At 38.0% G+C, this 17,025-nt stretch overlaps 1 protein-coding gene across 1 annotated transcript in view; it reads left to right on the top strand.

Moving 5' to 3' along the window:
* The window catches only part of DOCK2 (dedicator of cytokinesis 2), a 180,263-nt gene that overhangs the window by 115,825 nt on the left and 47,413 nt on the right, over nt 1-17,025 (top strand). The window contains exons 29-30 of the mRNA XM_065644433.1: nt 292-386; nt 14,726-14,804. Coding sequence (XP_065500505.1) covers nt 292-386; nt 14,726-14,804 — 174 coding nt within the window. The remainder of the gene's footprint in view (nt 1-291; nt 387-14,725; nt 14,805-17,025) is intronic.

The following is a 17,025-nucleotide window of genomic DNA, read 5'->3' as shown; positions in this document are numbered from 1 at the left end:
TAGTGAGACTGTTTTGCAAATTAATAACAAATTTAACAGTGTTACTCCCATTAATTTTCCATTAATTTATGGCTTATCTTTTCTTAAGAGCCCAATGTAATGACTCTCAGCTTTCACCCAGAATCTGAGACTTCTGTTTCACAGGACTTCAGTTCCAGTCTTGGGCTTACAGGAATTTTTCCATTGACTTCACTGGGAGCCAACTGGAGCCTTCCATCTTAGCTCTTTAATCACAGGCAGGAACACTTAAACTTTGTGTTACACAGTAACAGACCTATTTTGTTGTTCTAGGACTTCTTGATGGAAACATTCATAATGTTCAAAGATCTCATTGGAAAGAATGTTTACCCTTCGGACTGGATGGCCATGAGCATGGTGCAGAACAGGTAAAATGGGGCTGGAGGATCTGGGCTCACCTTCCATGTGCTTGTGAAAAGCAAACTACTTTGCTATCTTAAAGTTTTGCCACGCAGTCTAAGATGATGATATCATTCCGATTTGGTGAATGCCAAGGAGGTCGTAATCTGAAATAATTTACTTAGAATACGTTAAATTAAACTAGCTGCCTGTGCTTTAACTACACTTACAATGGAAAAGAAAAAACCAACGTATTTATGAGTGAAGTGGAAGTACATAGTTGGTCTCCCTGTTGACAGTCAACAGAAGTCAACCTGTAAAAAGCCTGTTGAATCTTAATCGTGCGATTTCTGCACAGAGTTAGAATGTTGTCACTAATACATCAGCAAATTCATTGTGATGCGTGTTATCAAACACAGTTTTCTTTCCGATGTCCTGAGGTTGCTTTGATTGCTGAAAGGCCTGATGATCAAGACCAAATCTTTGAGTGCAACACGCTGTTTGTGGGAGGAAGCTGGATCCATGGTGTTTACTGTAGCTCACATTGTTGGGGAAATGTATTGGTATGCTATAGCTCGTTTGGGCTTTTGTCATGATTGATTGCTTCAAACTCAGGTATATTGCCTCTGTAGATCAAGGTGGCACCTAAACAAAAGTTTGTATGTTCAAATTTCTCATGCTCCATATTGTTTGCTCTATGAGAGCTTGCAATTAATAAGAAATCTTTGAGTAGTCTTATATTATAAAATTTACTAAAGGAAATACCTTGTGGACATAAGCTGTGCAGATTGTATGCCTTTGCCCGCAGCTGTGATCTGTCTGTTTTAGTGCCACCATAAATGATGGTGGATAAACCAAGTATTGCTTGAGCCACAGGACCACTACTGTCTTGGTGTCAGGATTGCGAGTAGTGCAAGTTCTTTTGTTGAGGTGTGAGTTTTGATGTTTATTGTGGGCATCAGTCACAAACGACAGTAGTTTCATCCCACTTCTTTCTCTGTCTGAGCCAGTCTTTGGCCTATAAAGGTAAAACTTAATTCAATGCACATTATGTTGCTGCTGCTGCAAATTGCAATTATTTTTGATGCAGCAAAGATTACTCTTAGGTTACTTTAGCACTAAACTGATACTTTAACAGTTTTATATTGTATGTAAGTATATAAAACCTTTCATATGTAAAAATGTTCCTCTTATCTAGAAAATGCTGTTAACATCTGCATTATTCACAAGTATTGCATTTTTTTACTCTGTTGGGGTGGGAGAAACGTCAGCCCTTGTTCATTGAATATGCCTTCGGGGCTTGGAGTTTCGCCTGCTGGTATCTATTTGCCTCAGTTTCTGAGAATTGAAATCCGTTTGTGATATTGTATATTTGTTGATAAAGCCTCCTAAAGACTCTGAACTTTGTGGGACAATTTGGTCCAGTCAGGCTTTGTTGCTCTAAACCTTACCATGTGTTGGACAAGTCAAATGAAAATATTTTAAGAAAAAAGTCAGCATTAAAAAAAAAAAAAGTTTAGCAGCTATTTCACAGTGCTTCTATAAACACTCTGCTTACCTAAATTGACTTGGCAGTGTTTATAGTCTTTGATTATGTTGTTGTTGTTACCAAGATTACATGGAAATGAGTTATTGATCTTACTTTCATGTCTTAATTTTATGTTATATCAACAACTGTGAGGGGGGATTTTTATTATCAGTCTTGATAGAAATTTGGGGTTGGTTTTATTTTTTTGTTTGTGTGTTTTTTTTCTTGGGAGGAGGTGGGTGTTCTATGAAATAAATTGAAGAGTAATTTAGATTTCTAGCTTTGTCTTATTAACATGTTTTACTCCAAACTGAAGAAGTAGCAAAGAAAAAAGTCACAATGAGTCAGGCTGGGGTCTCTTACAATAACAATGAGAGAAGAGAAGAGAATAAATAAATAAAACCCCTACAAAAAGTGCTCGCACAGCTAAGGTTTTTCATTCTTAATTCACCTGTTCTGAGTAGGAGGATACATGCAGGCCTTTTTACACCCTGAAGAACACATTTTACCTCAAGTGTCTCCCCTTTCTGATTTTGCAAAAATATTAGTTCCAGGCTGTAAGGCACGTCTGCTGTGTAACCTCAGCAATGGCAGAGTGTGGTTGGCACTTCTTCCCTCTGGGCATTCAACAAAGCCTGACAGGCTCCCCCCGACGATCTCTCGTATTTTGTACCTAGCAGGGAAAGTGGGCATTGGAGGAATTTTGCTCTAGGATATACTGCAGTACAGAAATGTAAAACCAGAGTACATTTACATAGAGGCAGAAGAAAGGGAAGAGCTTCACTAGTACTGCAAACTTGGTCCTGCTTGTGGTTAAAAGGTGTCCCTAATGAGCAGGACACTTTAATGACTCCTATACATAAATACAGACATTGCATGCATGATATCAGGGATATTTCTACTAAAGGTTAGATGTCTGGCATAGATAAGGGAAAAGAGTGAGAGGTCCTGGGGATATTTTTTTTTTATTAGAGAGAGGGTATGCCATCTGGGAAGGGAGACACCTCTGTCCAAAGGAAGGGAGAATGAACACATTCATGTCCAGGGGAAACTGTGGTAGGAGAGTTGAAAGAACGGGAGTAGAAGCTTAATTGACTAAACTTACTTAGCCAAGCTTTGCCTGTATCAGGATGGAATAATTTAACTCTAATTAATTTAAATCACTATTATAAATAATGTACTGTTTGCTCTCAAAGCAGGTTCAGATTCCCAAAGGCCATTTGAAAGAGGCAGAATCTGTGTGTACTAGTCCCACTGTATTTTATATTCTATATTCTATCAGCAGCTGAGAATCAAAAAGTGGAATGATCTATATTTTTTTCCCCTCTTCCTTCTATCAACAGCAAGATGGCAAGAACACTTTTTCTGGTATGCTAGATGGGGCAGAACGCTTTGGGAAACAGTAAAATCCTCGTTGAGGTCATGAGGATATAATATCTGAGTTATTTTTGTGATTCTCCATGGTAGATTCAATCAACTTATGTTCTAATGAAGGTTGCTTACTGCACACTTCTGGCTAGTTGCTGCTGCTTGTAGGTGCACTTTATTCCACTTATGGTACTTAGACTATTGGCCATTAGCTTATTAAAAGCAGTAATTCATAGGTATGTGGCATTTGTGGGGAAATGCTTTGCTGGTTTGGGTAACACCATATAGTCGTCTTATCTCTGAGCTGTTTATAATTTTTAATTTAGAGGCACATCATTCCTCCCAGGAAATTCTTGTACCTTATTGTCCACACAAAGTGCATAGGGAGTCAGATTGGCTGAACAAAAGAAATGGTTAGGAGGGTTAGCAACGAGAGGGGAGTGTTCACATCCCTTCCTTCTGGTCCTCCGGGCTCTGAAATGGTAATTGCTCAGATAGAGTTTGAAAGTACTTGATCTTCTCATTATTACCGCCTGGAGTCAGTTTTGGTTGGTGTCCAGTCTAAATTGGCTTAGAAGGCACTTTCATTGTTTGCGTGTCCATTGAGTTGTTTTTTGAACCTTGCTGACATTATATTTAGGTATTTGAAAATAAAAGGAAACAGGCTTTCACCAGTATATTTCAAGGTCAGATTGTACTTGCTGAAAATCTCATGTGAGATAACACAGTAGGGTATTTTCTAACACCAGTACTTAGGCTTTTTCTAAAATATGTTTTCATTACCTGTATATCCAAGTGTTTTCAGACATCCGTTGGAGTCAAGTGTTCCCCAGCCCTTTTCAAGTTCAACTTGAAAGAGTTAGCACTGCAGGTATTTGGCAAAACAGCTGGAAATGTTGCCAATTTTCTTTCATTATACATACTAAAAATAGCTGCTTATTTGCTGATGAGCTGCTTTGTAACACCCTCAAGACCTGGTTCTCATGTAGCTCACATGTTGCGGCAGCATTATTAATTCAGCAAAATCTCATTATGGCTTCAAATCAGTGCCACCTGCATTCCCAAGCACCTCACCATTTCTCAGCCTGCCAGGAACTATAGATTCCGTTGGTGCCATTAGGTCCTGGCCAACCTGCAAAACGAGGCAGAGTAAGTTCCTATTTGTTGCCTAGCAAGGGGCTGTAGGGATTTATTTTTAAGAGAGGGACAATAGGGATTCCTAACTTGAGGTTTTTTTATAGATCATCTGTGAATTACTCTGTTAAACAGGACTTCCGAAAAACATAATTTTCACACTATGCATATGCGTGTTTCCAAACAACTCTGCCTTTGAATAGAAAAAAATCTTTTCAGAATAATTAGCTGCTCATTGTCCTGTGAAACTTGACAAGATGTTGCATTATGAGGACAAATCTTTAAGTAACAAGCACACATAGCAAATCCAGTAGCTCTTGGACTGCTTTTTCTTTTAAATTTTCTGAAGAGAAAACCTGAAGAGCTGGTAGTCACAATTCCAGTATATTTGTCTTGGGTCTGGCTGAGGTGCAGCTACATTACCCCAGAGCAGCCCTGACAGGGGCTTCATTTCCTTTCTTTGATCCCATTTTCCTCTGACGATTTTTGACCGGCCCAAGCATACTTGACAGAAATGCAGTTGCTTTTCTTCAGGGCTTGAATTTTCAGGGGTCGCAACACATTTACACGCAGGCTTATAGCGTGTTGCAGAACTTTCTTTTTAATATTTGGAAAAGCATTTTAAGCAACAAGTGTGAATGTCTAATGAAAATATTTCTGTATGCACGTGCGCACGAAAGGGTAAATGAAGTATTATAACAAGTTGAAACAGTTTATATTTTTCAGTCATTGCTTTAATCATGTATAGTAATAAGATGTGTCCTTGGACGGTTTGTTTCTGCTATGAGACTAAGGATGTCCTTGCTGAAATGCAATTTCCCTGTTAATATAAAGTCCCTTTCAGAGGCAAAGGACATGTTATTTATTTATTTATTGTTTTTCTTGCTGGGGAATGCGGCACACAGTGTCTCAGTATTTGCAGATTTGTATCTCCTTTCCACTAAGTCCAGGTGACTCTGTTTCCTGGTTGTCTTCCCCAGTCCCTACAAAAGTCAGCACTTGTAACAGGGCGAATGGCATAAGGCAGATAAACAGAACAGGCAGTTTCACTGTGGGTTGTAATTTTACTTCCATGGAGAGTTACACTTCCAGCTGTGGCTGATGTATCTGACTGAGTCATTTAATGCTCTGCTGTCAGCTGTACGCTTGGCAGAGAACGTCTCTTCCATCTGCAGGTGCTCAACTCTGGTTGTGCCTGATGTAACCCTACATTTCCATCGCTTACATCTTTCTAGCACCAAATACTACCAGATGCTTATGCTGCACTAACTCTGCATGTTGCTGGTTGTTACCCATCTTGTGGAATTATCTGCTTACCAAGAAGCTGAACAATTATGCGGTGACTGCAGCAGATCATCGCTCAGCAAGACAGGCTATTGCCTGTCATGGTACCCAGCGGATGCCTATTACATTCTGACTGCAGTCGTTTCGTCTTGTATCTGTCACATGCTGGGAGATGTCCCTTTCCCACTCCCACTGCACAGTGTCTCATCTTCCTTGATATCGACTCCTGGGATGCTCCTGCTTTTGGAGCCTGAGGTCTCCTGAACTAAAGGCAAAGTCTTCAGTGGCCACAGCAACTCAGCACAGAAACACAACTTGTTAGTTGGATGTTTTCAGAAAGCCAGTAAGAGAAACTGTTATTTTTCCAGATACAACTTTGACTTACATATAGAGATCTCTAAGGTTCTTTGCTATGTGGCCTGTTATAAAATATTTGTGTATGTTTTCAGGTATTTTAATTTTAGTAAAACATTTGGGGGTTAAGACAATAAGTAGTATTTTCCACTCTGTAGCACATATGTGCAAATGAGTTAAATAATAAAGAGATTACCCACGTAAACTGTTCTAAATACATTACTACAGAAAATACTGAAAATATAAATTAAGTATTTGTAATGTGCATCAGGCGTTGTTAATGATATTGAGCAATCTTTGTCTTCCCCTTTCTGATGAGCAACTTTGGGCAGCACTTCATATCTTAAGATATTTTAAGGAAACTTAATATATACCGTTTTAAGATGTTTAACTTTATTTTGAACCTTTATTTTCATACTTTAAACAGCAACATCAAAAGATAACCCCGCTGGTGTATCATGCATTTGCTGCATAATGATCTTTTTTTCAAGTCTTAATCTGCTGATTCAATGCAACTTCTTTATTGATACCATTTTGGCTGTAAAGTGGTAAGCTTGAGTGAGCAGCAATTAGACAAGAGGCAGATGCATAGTTGTCAGTACCTGTAATTAGAGATCATATTTTTAGCTTCAGAAAAAGCTAGGCTTCCCTAAAAGTAAAGAAGTTATGTATTCTAGACAAAAGATATTTGCTTGCTAAATGTTTCCAACAAGAATATCTGAAAAATCAGAAGTACCTGTGCTGTGTTAAAATAGAATGAAGATGCAGAGTAAGGAAAGCTTATGTAACGGGGAAGAAAAAGCAAAGCCTAAATAATGCTACATTTTATCTTTAAAGTTTTATTGCGCAATTACCTGTAAAATACAGAGCTACAAAACCAAACCAAAACACACAACAGAAAAGCCACCCCCCCAAACCAACAATAAACCCCAAACAAATAACCCCATTCCAAACACTAAAAGCAGCGATAGCACTATCCAGTGTTATCCGTTAGTTTCGTGTAATTCTCTAATTTTAATCCTTTGACTTGTGAAATAATAAAAGTATTTCTAGGAAGAGGCTCTAGAAACACCCATGAAAATATGTTTACCGAAGTATCACCTCTGCACCATTCTTTGATCTGTAGAAATGAAGACTAAATGATATGTACAAATATTCCAGTAAGGGTAAATTAGTGTCAAAAGGTGAAAACCAAAAATCTGTGGAAGAATGGAGAAGTAATTTCATCATATCAGTTCAAGCTTCCTTCATAAGTAAAGGCCTTGAGAGTTTTCATTAGTGTACGACATCCTGATATACCCTTGTGAAGTCACTACATTCATTTATACTAACTGGGTTTCAGCTTTGGATCTTGATCTAGCACCAAAGACACCAGGTGATTTTTTTTTTTTAATACACAAAAAGAAGGAGAGTAGACTAAAGTGAGACGATACAATATAAGGAGAAATACTGAAAATACCTTCCGAACTGAGTTACCTATATCGGAGTGCATCATGACAGCATTTTGCATGCTTAGTTTCCAAGCTATGAAGGTTCTTAAAGCATGTTAAACGTCACGTTTTCAAAGGACTTTGGTGAACCTAATATGCAGTTCTGAAAATGTATTTTGATTCCTAAATGGGAGTTAAGTGGTCTTTGAAACGTGCTTTAGGTAGACACTGAAGGAAAAGCCACGTGCAAAGAGGCTGTTGCCGAAGTCAAGAGAACTCAAATGGAAACTCCGGTTGGAGGCATCAAAGCAATTGCTCATTCTTGTCTTTCTCTAGGTGTTGCTTTTGTACTGCTGTCAAATTAACGGCAATACATCACAGTATGTATTATTTTGTATGCTTGGCATAGCTATTCAAGAATAATTGTCAAATAATACTAATAAAGAAAACGAATTGTATGTAACAGTTTATAATTGAGACAGGAGAAGCTGGATAGCAGTTAACTTTTAGGCAGTTATTTTCTGGCCATGCTATTTAGATAGACTCTTGGGCTGTACAACGAAAAAGAATTTAGGAAAACGACAATTGCTTTATCATTAGAATGCAGTATGACTGGTACAAAAATTATTCTTCCGTCTATAGTGATACTGAGTTGACACAGAGGAGAAATATGATTAAATTATACTACTTTCTTTGCACCACTGGCCATATTTTTCCAGTTACCATGGGAGTGGATTGCTTCCTAAGGCTTGCCATTATTGTGCTCTTAATAACTACGTTTCACATAGCTACAAGGTTTTTAAATAGTGTTTCCATCTTACGTTGCCCTTCATTTCTGTATCACTGGTAGCTTGCCGCGTTATCAGGAGATAATTTCTGCTGTTGCTCTGTAAAGATTTTTTTTTTTTTTTTTAATCTTTTCACCTGTTTTCTCAGGCTTTCTCCTGCTGCTCTGTTTTGGTCACTGAAATAGTGAATGTGAGTTTTTAAGTTCTCTTGTCACACTGATTGCTTGTCTGTTCTCTCTTCTGTTTATTTTATATCTTCCAGGTGTAGTTTAGTTGCTGGTCAGCGTTTCAGTCATTGGCAATGCTCAGCCTTTGGGACTGGGTCTGACCCACTGTGCTAGTTTCTTTATTTAGCATCCCTCCTTCTAGCTTTGCACACAACAAGGAAGAGGAAACATGACAGAAGCCTACAAGAGAATCAGTTGACTTCAGCTGCCTTTCCTTTGTGCTTGCTTCATGTTACAATACCTATCAGATGTTTGCTGCAAAGCTTTTTATGAAGATGGAACTATCAACTCAACAGAAATTGTGGGAGTCTTATTTCAGCTCAGCTGTTCTCTATTCCAGTTTTCATGTAATTGGCATAGTGGCAAGACCATGTCTATCAGAAATCAGAAGAGATCTTCAAATAATCATCAGTGCATCTCCTAGGCTTTGAAAGAACTCCCCTCATGTTCCTCATCTGCCTAAGTGGAGCGTTCACTGGTGGAAGTGCTGATTTTTCAGCCTTTGGGGATTAGAAAAAAAACCACCTGCCAAACTGAAGATACGGTAGCTGCTTCTGACTTTCATTTGTGACCAAATTCTCTGAAGCCAAAGCACTCCGGTTTTGTGGGAAGTCATTTTGAGTTTTAAAAACTGGCCATGTCTTCGTTGGTTTTCAGATGTGACTTTTAAGAAAACATATAATAGCATTTTAATAGTTTCTTTCAGTAAGAGCTTTCACAACAACACAGGAAATAATATTCCTTTAAAACTTATCTCTATTTTCCTGTGTCCTGTAGAAGTCTGTACTTGAATAATTTTTTCCACCTGTCATTATATCAGTGTAATCACAGCTTTAGAAGACATAGGAAACATGAGTTTGACTTGATGCTCATAAGTACCTGAGTTAATCCAACCTTCACCTCAGGGTCTGGATTACTCATCTCAAAGTTGAAGCAGTGAACTCCCAAATTTTAGTCTTGTGACCTTGAAAAGACTTTGAAGACATCTCACTGCTGTTGGACCTCTGTTTTAAAAGAATTCATGTGTAAGAGTCTGAGGAAAAGGTCAGTTCATGATTTTGGGAAGATTTGTAATTCTGTACCCGATTTAGGCATCTTTCCCAAAATAATTTCGCAGACCCAGAAGTGTTCTACGTCTGAAACTAGGTGCGGAAAAAGACCAGCTTCTGCAAAGCCACCTAAGAACAGGCAGTGCCAGTTTGAGTTCGGGGATTTTGTTGTGGTGGGGTGTTTTGGTTGGTTTTTCACCGTAATCACCTCTTTGTTTTATGCTGCAAGAAGCTGATGTACTAATTCTAACATGTTTGCTAAAAATAACTCGGAGCTCCAGATCTGTATTTTAGGTTTACCACCTGTTTGCACTTCAAAAGCAAGGACAATGTGCAGACCTATTTTACTGCTAAATAGAGTCATCATCTTCGAAGGAATAGTCTTGAAATCCTCCTTTGATTAAGAACATGTTGATTATGAACATGAAATTGCTTTTTTGCTCTATCTCAGCCCCTCTGTTTTATTTTGCTTGAGGGAGAGTCAGTTTGAAATCAAATTTTTATCTTAGGTTCACTTACAAATTTTCAGCTTTGTCTTTATTTATGTTACTTACAGCACCGTTCTGCCCCTGTTTAGAACATACATCAGAGCATTCGCAACTGAGTGTGCTTGCACAGTATGGCCTTTCAAGCCAAAATTTGAAAGAAATTTCTCTGACAATACAATAAAGCAAAGCAGAAGCAGCGGGAAATTTAGAAAGGTAAAGGAGATCGCAGCAGTGGAACCATGGCAGTTCTGTCGCTGTCCTAAGCCAAGGCCTTGCCTTTTTGTACCCGGATTAAGCCCAGAAGCTCTGGTCTTTGAAGATCATCCATAGACCTTCACGCCTAAGAGACTGGTATGAACTGCAAATGAGAAGCATTGATCCCCATATGCTCAGGAAATCACTAGGAAATTATTGTGGGTGAAGGAATTTTCAACAATTTTAGATCACGGTTATTTAAACTGATGAGAAATTAATGAAGTAATTGTAGAAACGTTATCATAATTAACACCTGAAAGAACATATTTTTAGCCCTATGTGATTACTAAAATTAAAGGAAAATGTGACAAGAGGAGAGTGTTAAACAGAAAAAGCACCTAATGGCATTATCAGTATGAGAAATCAAGATCCCGGCCTTTGGTCAGTCTAGATCAGTCTAAACTTGCAAAGCAAAACTGAGCAGCAATCCCCAGGTTGGGAGGAATGGTAAGCTCCAATGAGCTGTTATAGAAACACGGGAAATTAAGTTATAGTACACTGTGACAAGATAATCCCTTTTGGTAATTTTTATCAATAACTTCTTCTAAAGTCAGTACATATTGTGGTTTTCTGAGCTGCTCTGGGAGAATCCTTTCTTACCATCTTTTTTTCTCGCTGTATCTTCTCTGTTATGTCAGAATCGATAAGTGATGTTATGAATAACCATGTACGGAATGATGATTTCTCCAATCAAGTCACTTTAACTCTCTTCTCTTGGAGCAATGTTTAGTTCTTTAAATAGGAAGATGATCTCAGTAATAATTAAAATTATATTTTCTCTTGTTTTCATCAAAATCTCAAAGTGTTTTGTAAATACCTGCTTAGCTTTGCACTTGTGGCTGGTTAATTAATACCTCTTTTTGTGAAAGAGAAGACTGAGGCATATAGCCATGAAATCACTGAGGTAGGACTGCATGGCATTGGCAGAAGTCAGGAATAGAATTCAAATGTCCTGCCTAACTGACTCCCAATGACAGGAATAGAGACATGCTTTAGGCAAAATACAAATGCATGAAAATATTTGGAACTTGACAGCCTGGAAGTATTGCGTGCTTCCTGCAAATATGTCATTCCAGTATGTCAGATAAAAATATCTGTGCGAATGAAAGGGATATTCACAAAAAAGAGCTTACATGTAATTATGTGATTTTTACTGGACATTAAGTTTCTCCGTATTTCTCAGGTGTCCTTGGGCCTTTTTATGTATCGCCACAAGCTCTTCACAAAAATTTAAAAAAATAGCACACAAGAAATACGTCCATATTATGGAATAGATTTGCACTAATACATTTCATGTATGCTTAAGTTTTGATTATTTCTACGGTATCTTATATGATATTTCTGTGCTAAAAAAACCAAAGTACCTAAAAGTGTGAGGGTTTTTTTTTTTAACATGACACAAATTATCAGCACTGTACCAGATCCTGCCCAAACACGGTATTTTAGGTGACGTTCTTCACCACAGGTGCTGGAGTAGTGGGTCAATTCACAGAAGCTGGGAAATTAAAAAAAAGTCTCAAAAATGAAGGGCACCTCCTCCTACCCAAGAAAAGACTGAGTGAAGGGAAATGCTACTCTTGGAGCAGCTGGAGCTGAAGAACTTGATTATGTGAGTTGGCAAGAAATATAGTTGGTAAATCAGAGGAGGATGTAGAGCAATATAGTTCTACAGCAAAGACATGATGCTAAAAAGGCCCTGACCCAGAACTTGTACTCGGAAGAGTAATGGGGATGCTGACAGACAGAATAATTTGTGGGTGTCCCTGATTCTGTCTAGCTGTGTATTTTTTTTGTGCTGTCTAAAGTAGAGCATTCCTTTTAGAATCTTTTTTTTTTTTTTCCAAAAAATCTTAAACTGTTTGTGCCAAGCATCAGGCAGTTTTGTAGAGATAAATGTACCCATGCGAGTGAAGCGTTAGGGAAAAATGTGTTTATTTTCTTGTGGGTAGTGTGGGGCAGCTTGCAGAGGAAATCCCATTTCCCAGAGTAAGAACTGATCGCATAAAAGGCTGAAAAGAAGTTACAATAGCCCGTTCGGAGCAACACAGGCTGAAATCACAATGGATACGCAGGGCAATTCTGTGACCATGCAGAGGGTGTTTGGGACGGTGGTGACAGCCTGCAAGAACAGTACTGGGCAAAATGAGGTTTCTTCAACATGAGATGATTTGATGACACTCAGCATTTCACAGATCAGACCCTTACTTCAGCTTGCGAGATTAACTAAGCTAGTATTAGTAAGATGAACTCAGTCTATGTCCTAGCCCATTGGAAATAGCTCATGTGAATGTGTGGGGAGGTGCAGGAGGGCAACACAGCACCCTTGGAACTCCATTACCTTCCAGTGCCACAGTTACTGTGGTGGTTAAAACGGTAGTGTCCTTCTGATCACCTTAAAGAGGACTTGGCATGATGGAACACCATGTATAAATCACTTTATTTCCTTGATCACACCAACATTACAGAGATATGTTACATGGACGGAAAGAAAACATTCTATAGGTTTTTGCAAAGCATTTTTTCCTCATTGAATACCATAACCATAACAAAGGGTTTCAATCTAGCCAGTCAGGTCATTGCCCTAAGGAAGCAGTGTGCTTCATTGGACTGTTGCTTAACGGTTAAATAGGATTCCCTGTCATAAGCCTGTCAAAAGTTGAACTTTTGCTTTAACTCCCTCATTAAGAAAATGAATTTAGGAATTTAGCCCTTGCAATTTTATGTATAGGGGTTTGGTTTTCGTTTTGTTTTGGTTTTGTGGTGAGACTAAAAATCATTTCAGTGAGTCTCCTGCTCCTGGCCGTGGCTCATGAACAGCTGCTTAGGGAACAGTGTAACAGTGGAGCTGGGGAGCGGTGATGCTGGGCTGTGTTCTCCCAGCCGCCAGTGACATTTAGTCCTCCCTTCATTTCCGTCTTCGAAATGTCTGATCACTTTTCAGCCAGGAGAAAAATTCAGGCATTCCTGGAATCCTGTAGAAATGAGTTGCATAGCTGAGCAAGACTAGCATAAAAACTATCTCTTTATGCTTACTTTGAATGCACATTCCGATTTTTTTTTTTTTAGTGCTCCCCAGTGCTTGTGTGAGAAACAGTGAACAGCAAGTCTCTCATCTCCATGGTACTTTTAATTTTATAGATTCTACCATATCCCTTCTAAGTCACGTAGTGTCCTCTGGCTACAGAAACCAGGTCACAAGCACCATCCATTACGTGTTTGGTCATTTCTTTGTCACATTTATTTGCTTGTTTTCTTCCCTCTTTTTGTATTTGTTTATCTTTCTGAGATGGGAGACCAGAACACCACACAGAATCTGACACAAGGATGCAACATCCCTTTGACAGGAACATATGGGTATCCTGTGGTCTCTTAATCTTTTGCTAATCATTCTAATTATTGAATTATTGCTTTTTCTGATGTTACTAAACACTAAGGTGGTGGGGGTTTTGTGGACACATCTGTTACAACTACTAGATCTTTGTCTATGTCGGTAGTGGGTACTCGGCAGTCAGTCATTGCATTTGAACGATTAGGATTGTTTCTTCCTTGTGTTCACCTCCGTCGGGTTGCGGTATGTTTGCCCTCACGGAGTTTCCTCTAGAAATATTTCAGCTTAAAACTTTTTTAAGTTTTACCTATGCAGAAGAGATAAATGGATCACTTGTTTTCAAAACTGTAAACTGAATGAAACTGAATTATTTAAATAAACTTTTATAAATATTTAGAGATACAATCGAATTTTGTTTTACAAATCTACTGTGCTGGAAAGCTAGACGAAGAAATTAGCTTTAGAAACATATCTTTATCTTGCTACATTAATAATGAACATAAATAGGTGGAGCTTTTCAAGCTAAAAGGATTATGTTCACACCCTTCTTCTTGGGGAAAAAAATAACTGGACATTAACTCAGCTTCTAATGTGTTTTTATGAAGAACCTGAGGAGGAAGATGGGCAGAGATGTCATCTTCCCCTCGTCACCTGTGAGAAAAACAAAGAGTCGCACACAGTATCTTTTAATTGGGAAAATGCAGTGGCAGCTCCTAGCTAACAATGTAAGTACGAGGAACTCTTTCAGCTGTCAAACCGTGAGGAGGAGGCAATAACGCTCTTGTAAATGGTTTGGTTTTGACACGTAGAAGGTAAAATTGTGTTTGAAAGAATAGTTCTCTATGTCTTTTCACAAATGCCATGCAGTGTGCAGCAGAGGAAAAGAAATTATATTGTCTGAATTTTTCAATGGAGAGCAAGAAACTTTTGACAATCATGTGGTTAACTTTTTTAATGTATAACACACTATAAACAACATGCCATTGCACAGAATGTCACCTGCTATGTTCATGTGTGTGTGACTTCTGCTTCTTCCAGCATGTTCAGTGTTGGAATGTGCTTCCATCAGTATCAGACACGGTTGGAATAGATTCCCAGAGATTCATTTATCTGTGTCATTGCTTTTCTTTTGTAGGGTGTTCTTGAGAGCCATCAACAAATTTGCGGACACAATGAACCAGAAATTTCTGGAGAACATGAATTTTGAAGTCCAAGTAAGTGCTCAGGCTTTTTAGCTGACTCGAGGTGGCATGTGCAGGTACGGTCATTCTGGTCTGTCGGAGCACCTTCTGCTTCTTTATATCAGTATCAAAATGACTGGTGATTTGAGCTTGGCAGGATTAGGCCATCTTTGATATGACATGAAAGTGTTACTTAGGGTAAGGCACCCAAATAGAGCATTTTGTACGTTGATTCTTTCCAATCTGGTAAGTAGAAACCTTTTTTTTTTTTCTTCTTTAGCCAACCAAGTGTATTCAGAAAGGCAATCTTCGATGGAATGCACGTAGCCTTTACGATGTCACTCCTGTATATGTAGGGCAGAAAGAGCTTAACTTTGTTTGAGTCCAAGAGTACTTAGCATTTAGAATTTATTTTTATTATTAACTTGTAGTCTTCCCTGGTAAGACTGACTCTATTTATTTATTATCCTTTATTTTTCAGCAGTTCTTTCTGAAATAATTTAAAATTAGGGTTGTTTTTTTAGTTTACTCAATTTTGTTCTGTATAACTTAACTATCTGGTCATGCATTTTACCATATGTTTAGCTTACTTCAGATAAAAACTAAAATGTCCGTAGTTTCCGCATTCATTAAATGTTTATTAAAATGTAAACATAGTTTTAGAATCAGAATTTGTCACTAAATGCTGCCTGATTATGGTATGTGCTATAGATGGAAAACACACTAACGAAGTAGAGTATGAAAAATTATTCTATTTCACTCTAACTGCAGCTAAAAGTAAATGTTTTCAGTTCAAAAATGCTTCCTGATTACAAAAATCTAATCTGTTCATGAGATAATAACTTATTGACCGTAACCGTGAAGTTGAGAGAAAGTTCAGGGCTCTGCCCTCTTGGTTTCTTGGAGTTTAGATTTTACAGTTAATCTTGCAACTTGCAATCTGGTTTAAGTAATTCTACTCTACTGTATGTGAACATTTCGGCTTACAATGTGAAAAAGTGTTTGGGTGTTTGTCCCTTGGTCGCAAATAGCTACAGAGCCGTCATGGAACTGGTTACATGGGAGGGGTTTAAAAGGCAACAGTAAAAAGAAATGTGACATATTCAGTTCATACTCAGTTACAATGGCCTCCAAGTATGAAATGTAGAGCTTTGTCCTCATTTATCTCATTAAAAATTTTCTACCTTCTAAAGGTGTGACTTTACAAATGTATACATGTTTAATGTGAACTCAGGCTTTTGAATCAGAGGGAAAGATGTTGCTTCTGACAAACTTAAAATTTCTTTTTAATAAACATCCCCGTGGGAAACTTAAATCCTTGACTTATTTATGACATAATGTCTCTTAGGCTATTTCAGTTTATTAACAGCCGATTTGTAACCTATCATTTCTATAACACTTTTTACTGCACAATGTGTCAGTAATTTTTAAAAGCAAATAAAAGAGATCTGGTGGTCACCAGTTTGTGTAGGCTTCCAAAAACCTGCAGACTACTATTCAGCCTGGGTGCCTGTCACAGCTGGATTGAGGATTACACTGGTTATTCACATGTGGAGCAGCAGTCTGAACCTGGCACTTGGATTCCAGATCAGTTTCCTGGGGCAATTCCCTGCGTTCCAGAATATTCTCAACCAACCAGCAACACAGGAGTTCAACACTGAGCCTTGTCGTTCAGAGGAAAGCATTAAGGCTCGCACTTGTAGTCATGACTTGTCAAATATCTGGAGGCTTTGAGTAAGCTAAACAGCACTGTAGTAAATGAGTAGTGCAATCTAAAGAATTGTAGTACCCTTCTAGTTTTCAAAAGAGACTTAAAAGCATAAGGCAGGGAGATACCTCTTCTTCCATGACTAAAAGGTCTGAAAACCTTCTAATTTTACCCTAAATATATCTATTTTAAAAGCTACTACTCAACTAAAGAAGGTCTGAATAATGCAGAGCATATTGTCTAATTTTCTTAATTAAAAAATTAAAATTTTATTTCCCACTCTTATCCATACATATTCACATCATTGATAGCTGAAAACTTTAATATTTTAAAGGCTCTTTTACTGGTTTTTGTATTTACATTTTTTTAAAAATCTGTAAATCAATGTCTTGCAACTGTTCAGACTGTGAAAATTGAATATAGAGAAGCACTTAAAACTAAAAATGTTATTAATTGAAATGAGAAACTTGAGCGGTCGTCTAGTGGACCTTCTTCATTTTCTGAGGATCAACTGTATCCAAAGAATTTCTAACAAGAATTTTGCCA

This window comes from Caloenas nicobarica, chromosome 13, assembly GCF_036013445.1.
Source record: "Caloenas nicobarica isolate bCalNic1 chromosome 13, bCalNic1.hap1, whole genome shotgun sequence".
Taxonomy (NCBI): Eukaryota; Metazoa; Chordata; class Aves; order Columbiformes; family Columbidae; genus Caloenas; species Caloenas nicobarica.
The sequence above is the reverse complement of the archived record's forward strand: the minus strand, read 5'-3'. Positions and strand labels throughout refer to the sequence as shown.